The sequence below is a fragment of the Tursiops truncatus genome, chromosome 2, assembly GCF_011762595.2.
Source record: "Tursiops truncatus isolate mTurTru1 chromosome 2, mTurTru1.mat.Y, whole genome shotgun sequence".
Taxonomy (NCBI): domain Eukaryota; kingdom Metazoa; phylum Chordata; class Mammalia; order Artiodactyla; family Delphinidae; genus Tursiops; species Tursiops truncatus.
In genome coordinates this window covers 69,757,681-69,765,166 of record NC_047035.1, presented here as the reverse complement: position 1 = coordinate 69,765,166, position 7,486 = coordinate 69,757,681, and the positions used below count along the sequence as shown (strand labels likewise).

The window sequence follows — 7,486 nt, the reverse complement described above, 5'->3', positions numbered from 1 at the left end:
GATCAAAATTTTTAGGATAGTGGTAAGAGCCAAGAAATAGTTAATATATACATCACTCCTCCCCTAGCACTGCAAGATTTTTATTTCCCTCACAGCACTTCAATCATTTTAGTGTGTTATTGTCAACCACTAGAAGTTCATGAAAATGCAAAGGCTTAAATCATTTGGCTCTAAATCATAATGTGATATGGCCTTGTCAATCTTTTCAAAGAAATTTATATTCTTTGGGATTTTTCAGCAGATTCCACAGAGTTTCCACAAGGATTGATGTTGACTGGCACTGCACAAGTTTTGCAAGAAGGTAGAAAATACAGAACAAGGTTAATAATTGGACTTAATATCAGAGTGTCCTACTCCAGGCAGTAAACATCTTGCCTCAGCCTTTAAGGTTTTCTCCAATATTTGATTGAGCCACAGGGAAAAGCATATCATGTACTCATTGCTGAACTGTCGTTCTCAATGTCTTCTTCACTTTCAAATACCTTTGAAGTCCTACAGGACTCCATGGTTTGCAAAAGAGTTCTGCATTCACTTTCAAAAATGATTTGGTGGTGATGAAGTCTAAATATTTAGCACAACTCAAAACTGATTACTTAATGCTAAGCATAACTAAGTCAGTACTAAAATTTAGGAATATACAGACCCAGTGTGCACTATGGTTCAATAGCTACTGATTTTATTAGTGGGTTTTTAATGCTTTGAATGTGCAATTTTAAAAATTGAAGCATACTTGACTTACAATTTTGTGTTAGTTTCTGGTATACAGTAAAGTGATTCAGATGTATATATATATATTCTTTTCCATTATCATTTATCACAGCATATTGAATATAGTTCCCTGTTGTATACAGTGGGACTTTGTTGTTTATCCATCCTATATACACTAGTTTGCACCTGCTAACCGCAAATTCCCACTCCAACCTTCACCACCTCCCACTTCCTTGGCAACCACAAATCTGTTCTCTATGTCTGTGAGTCTGTTTCTGTTTCATAGATAAGTACATTTGTGTCATATTTTAGATTCCACATATAAGTGATATCATATGGTATTTGTCTTTCTGTTCTGACTTTTCTTAGTATGATCATCTCTAGGTTCATCGATATAGCTGCAAATGGTATGGAATTTTTGGATAATTTTTTAAAGGGTATCATGTTTATCAGATGGATTTCAGACAGTGCTTGACATAAATTAAAGTATTTGTATTCAATTGTTCAGAATATGTCTGTAATAGTAAAATCTCCCACTTTCTATTATGGTGGGAAATCATATTTATATTGTAGAAGCAGCACAACTGTTTAATCTGAGTCTGGAGACTTTATGCTACAAATAGAGCTAGGAAGAATTTAAATTTTAATTCATTCTGTAGTACTATTTAGATTTCAAAAATATACCCTTTATCTTTGCTCAAAACTTATAATTTTCTTCTATTTCTATTATACCCCAGAGTTGCATGTACAAATTATGTGCTAAATAAATGTATTTTATATTGTTGCATGAACAATGATTCATGAAAAACAAGGATTTTCAATGCAGATTATGAACATGATTGTTAACAATGAAATATTATCGATATACTATAAAAATAAATATGGAATCTTTATCCATATCTAACAGATGCAAGCTAAAAATTGCTATAAGTAATATAATAGTAGGAATAATACAAATCTTTCTGAGAAATATTTCTTAGAAAGGTCCATGAGTGATTATGCTGTTGTAAGTGGTATCTAACTGTGGAATAAATCCCCATGCAATTTTGAACTTATTAGAGTATAAGTATAAATATATAATCAATTTATATTAAAAGATAAATACACTTACTAATCTCTTTCCAATTATCTATACACAATGAGTCACTGGATAAGTTGAGTGTGTTGATGATTGGTTAGAAGTGTGTGTGTGTGTGTTTGTATTTACACCTGCTGTGTAAATGTATATGCATGTGAAATTTATATTCTGAATTTGCATTTATATTCCCTTTTTCCTATGACACAATTTTTTAAATTAAATCATCTTTCAATTCAACCACCACTAGTTCAACTAGCTCACAAACTTTTCATGTTAAAATTTGACAGGTTTATTAGCCATGTTGCTGGATTAACCCAAGCTACAATCCAAAACCTATCATAATAATCATATATTGTAGACATTTATTGTTTACTGCTAAAGGAATAAAGTTGAAATTAATTACTCTTCAAAGTAAAACTTAAGAAATTAAAATAATTTTGGCTGCCGGTTCGAGCATGGTCGACAACACGGGCGCCACCGAGGCCCGTGGGGACGGGCTGCTGGGGTTCCCACTTCCGCCGCCACGGATTCGCTCCCGGCCGTGGTGGTTTCCTGTGCAGGAGCTGAGGAACCTGCTGGTGTTTTCTTTGGAGGCGTGGCTGACCAACTCGATCTTCGGCCCAGACCGAGCCGTGGTTCCGGAAATGGAGTGGATGAGCCAGGCCCTGCTGACGGTGGACGCAGTTCACGCCGGGAAGTTGGTGGAAATCACCGTCTTCGGGCGGCCAGCTGTCCAGCGCCGGGTGAAGAGCGTGCTCCTGAGCCTGGCGTCGAGTCACCGGGAGCAGCGCGCCCGAGCTGAGAACATGGAACAACTCGAGGAGTTCTTGAAGGCCCGGGCACCAGGTCCCCAGGTCCCGCAGAGTACTGTTGCATAAGTGCTCTCCGGGGCATGGAACAGCCCTCCTTCCGCTACTAAAGTTCAAGAGAAGCAAATATCCTTAAATCTGTGCATTTATTTTTTTCCTGTATCTCGATGGATAGTGGTTTGATTATTTTGCTGCAAACGTGAGTTTGTAGTGCCATTCTAGTAAATAAATGAATTTCCTTTTTTCCAATGGCATAAAGATCTTGGCTCACTCAAAATTAAGCAAATTTATAAAAGATTGACTGTGTTCATTCATATTTTGATGTGAGAGGCTGATAGGTGGTAGGTTTATTTTTGATTTTTTCTTAGTTTCTATCGTTTTGAAACTACTAACCCTTTTATGATTTTATGGTCAGAGTCAGGCCCTCATGCACAGGGGGCAGAAATACAGGGTCAGTCTGCTTTGGGTTTCTTTTGCATCATTTGTTCTCAAACTTTAATGTGTGTAAGAATCACCTCGAGAGCTTGCTAAAACACAATTTCTTAGCCCCTTTTCCACTGATTCTGATTCAGTACATTGGGCCCATGAATATGCATTTCTAACAAGCTGTTAGGTAATGCCAGCGCTTCTTCTGAACCTCTCACTTTTAAGCTGGTGTTTGGTCCCTGACAGCAATCAGTGGGCCCGTGTGTTTTCTTGGAGTGGAGTCTCTGACCGCACACGTGGGTGGGCATTCCAACATGCAAGCTGAGGTGATCAGCATTCATTCTGCTGGTGCTGTGATTTACCAGAAGGAGCCACGGTAATGGGCAGCTTGTGCATTGGCAGGTGGCCTTCCAGCTGGCTGTCTCCTCTGCCCCCTTCCCCAAGCAGGTGTCCTGCATGGGCTGGGTTGTTTTTCCATTACCCTTTACAATGCTATGACCAATCTGTGCAAAACAGTTCCAATCCCATGCTGCTTCCACTTTCAGGAAGCAGAATTCTTGGAGGAATGATTGCCAAGAACTCTGTGGCTTTAGACACAAAGTTGGAGTTGATTTAACTCATGCAGTTTCTTCACCCCTTAGCAGTAATGGATTCTAGCCATTTGCAAGGATTTTAAACACACAGATACACAAATCTTTGATTACAAGGGATATTGAATGTTATTCTACTTCACTTCACATTTCTGTTAAACGCTTTTATACATTTTTCTTTATTCATTCCTGTCATTACTTCTTTCAACTCTGAAGATATGGATTTTTATTATCTATAAAAGCTTTTGTAACAAATAATGGTCCATTACAACCAATACTGTCCACCCCTTTGCTTCTCAAATTTTTTGCATACGAAAAATTTTTATTGTATGTAGTTAAACCAAAAAAAAAATTAAAAAAATACTAATTGTGCTCCTTCTTGGAATATTAAAAAACCCAGATCATCATTAATAGCAATTAAAAATGAAGTATAAATTGGTATGAAAACAACTTAATTAATACATTGATTTTTTAACTGCTCTGTATATAACTCAAAATTTACAATCTGTTGAATCAATAACTCTTTAATATAAAATTATAAGAGAATTATTAATTTGGGGCCATGATTTTCACTTTAAAAATGAGAGATCAAAATATGAATTGATCAATATGGGTTGGAATCTTTAAATCAGTATTCATGAACCATGTGAAATCTATGCCCTCAACCTTAAAGAATAGATGATCTCCAGATTCACTGAGAAACTATGAAGATGGAAGAGACAGCCTCAACAAAAATACAAAGACACTAAGGAAAATGGTGTATGTAAAAATCAATTAAAATATTGATAAATTAATAGAGAAATATAAAAATTCATGATTAATCCATGACTTGGTAAGGTTATGATACCATACTAAGATGGTATTAGAAAAATCTCAATTATAATCTCACAAAATATTTTCCAAGTTATAAATTCAACCTCAGGGATATTAATATTTTATAATAATGAGAGCAATTTAAGAATACCACAAATATCAATCAGGTCCTATTAATATCTTTAGTTTCATGATTCGGCTGTACACAACTGAATAGCATACCATACACTTAAAGTAAAATAGCAAACAAATACTATTTTTAACAGTTAAACCTTAGTTTAAGAACTACTCAAAGTCTGCTTCAACATCTAAATTTACTTCTCAGGATAATAGTTATATCAATACTTTGAGCGTATATTTATCATTTCTCCTTTGAGGAACCACTGCATTTATTTAGTGAATCACTGAACATAGTAGCTTCCTAATAAATATTTGTTGAAGAGATAAAAAAATGCGTGCTATTTTCCCTTCATGCACATTGATAGTCTTCAGCTTTTTAAAGAGCATATTTCACAGATTAGAGCAGTTATAATCATGGAATCCACAAATATTTTGCAAAAGCAATCTTGGTTCTCACTTTTCTGAAATAGTTGTTAATTTCTCCAAGAATTAAGATTGCCTATTGGAAATAGAACTGGCTAGGTAATTCTTTTTGATAACTACTCCTCTAAAAAGTTGATAAATAAATGTAAATAACAATTTGTATAATACATACATCATAATCAGGAACTTATCAAAATATAACTTTATTTATTAATCTATTTTTTACACTGATTATGAGATCCTTGAAGGAGAAACTAGTGTCACTTGCTGTTATTTTTTTGAAAGAAAGAATAAATAAATAAATAAGAGGAAGAAAGTTAGAAAAAGCTATAAAAAATGTTTCTGAAGTTCAAATGATCTATTGTGACTCTACTACAGAAAATTAACTTGAAAATAAACTCACAATATATAGAATTAAAAGTCAAATTATACATTATTTTGTTCCTTTTCATGGTTGAGTAATATTCCATTGTATATATGTACCACATCTACTTAACCATTCCTCTGTTGATGGACATTTAGGTTGCTTCCATGTCCTGGCTATTGTAAGTAGTGCTGCGATGAACAATGGGGTACATGTATTTTTCTGAATTATGGTTTTCTCCAGGTTTATGCCCAGTAGTGGGATTGCTGGGTCATATGGTAGCTCTATTTTTAGTTTTTTAAGGAAGCTCCATACTGTTCTCCATAGTAGCTGTACCAATTTACATTCCCACCAACAGTGTAGGAGGGTTCCCTTTTCTCCACACCCTCTCCAGCATTTACTGTTTGTAGATTTTCTGATGATGGCCATTCTGACTGGTGTGAGGTGATACCTCATTATAGTTTTGATTTGCATTTCTCTAATAGCTAGTGATGTTGAGCATCTTTTCATGTTTTATTGGTCATCTGTATGTATTCTTTGGAGAAATGTCTATTTAGGTCTTCCGTCCATTTTTCGTTGAGTTGTTTGTTTTTTTGATATTGAGCTCCATGAGCTGTTTGTATATTTTGGAGATTAACCCCTTGTCAGTTGCTTCATTTGCAGACATGGATAGACCTAGAGACTTTCATACAGAGTGAGGTAAGTCAGAAAGAGAAAAACAGCATAATATATCATTTATATGTGGAACTAGAAAAATGGTACAGATGAACTTATTTGCAAAGCAGATGTAAAGAACAAACTTATGGATACTAAGGGGGGAGGGGGAGGGATGAATAGGGAGATTGGGATTGATATATACACTACTATGTATAAAACAGATAACTAATGAGAACCTACTGTATAGCACAAGGAATTCTACTCAATGCTCTGTGGTGACCTAAATGGGAAGGAAATCTGAAAAAGAGGGGATATATGTATACATATAACTGATTCACTTTGCTGTACAGCAGAAACTAACACAACATGGTAAAGCAACTATACTCCAATAAAGATTAAAAAGAAAAATCAGATTATACATTTTTGTTGTTGTTTCTCCTGACCTAACACAGAATTGAATTGGCATATCAGACTCACATGAATCAGAGTTCTGGCCCAGTATCAAACTTTACTAATAATTTCAAAAATACAGGCAATCCATAGGCACTGACAAAGCAGACAAAAGTTTGGCACATTAGGGAGAACATCTCAGGTCCTATCTTCCATCACCAGACGAATATCTTCATGAAATCTCCTAATTCAATAGGAGCATTTTCACCATAAACTGTTTTCTTTTACTTCACTTTTTTTTTTTTTTTTTAATGAGCTGCCATTTTCCCACCAGCCAGCAGGCATGCCACTTTCTAAGGACAGATGTTGGGTTGGTACATTCTGTTACCACAAAATATTCTAGTCATAAAACAGAACAGGTCCTTTAGAAATGCTATGTAGTTAAGTACTCTGGAATTTACAAGAATGGTACTAAATCTCTAAGCTTCTCTACTTCCTTAGTTTTGACTGTCAGCCCTTCCACTTTCACAGTGCTTTCAGACATGAGTTAATTACTTTTTATGTATCATCTTCTTCTTGTGGTTTCTAAACTGAAAATGCAGGAGATATCTATATCTATATGGATATCTGTATATAATTAGATATTGATATAGAAATATAAATCATATATATGGATTTACTCTGTCCTCTAATTCTATTCCGTTAATCTCTATGTCTATCCATACCAGTACCACAATGTGTTGATTACTGTAGTTCTGTGATCTGTTTAAAATTGGGAAGTTTGACTATTCCATGTAAAAAAATGAAATTAGAATGTTCTTTAACACCATACACAAAAAGAAACTCAAAATGGATTAAAGACCTAAATGTAAGACCGATATACCATAAAACTCTTAGAGGAAAATATAGGCAGAACACTCTTTGACATAAATCGCAGCAATATCATTTTTGAGCCACCTCCTAGAGTACTGGAAATAAAACCAAAAATAAACAAATGGGACCTAATGAAACTCAAAAGCTTTTGAACAGCAAAGGAAACCATAAACAAGACAAAAAGACAACCTACAGAATGGGAGAAAATATGTGCAAATGATGCAACTGACAAGGG

General features: G+C 34.9%; 1 protein-coding gene across 1 annotated transcript; it reads left to right on the top strand.

The window, feature by feature from the left end:
- Positions 1-2,241: 2,241 nt before the first annotated feature.
- Positions 2,242-2,664, top strand: LOC101337471 (oocyte-expressed protein homolog). The gene has a single exon (XM_004312757.1). It carries the CDS (start codon positions 2,242-2,244, stop codon positions 2,662-2,664), a length of 423 nt encoding a protein of 140 aa, XP_004312805.1.
- The last annotated feature ends 4,822 nt before the right edge of the window (positions 2,665-7,486 follow it).

What these genes read in the sequence shown, in the direction of transcription:
- LOC101337471 (XM_004312757.1), top strand. Translation starts at nt 2,242, where the DNA reads ATGGTCGACAACACGGGCGCCACCGAGGCCCGTGGGGACGGGCTGCTG.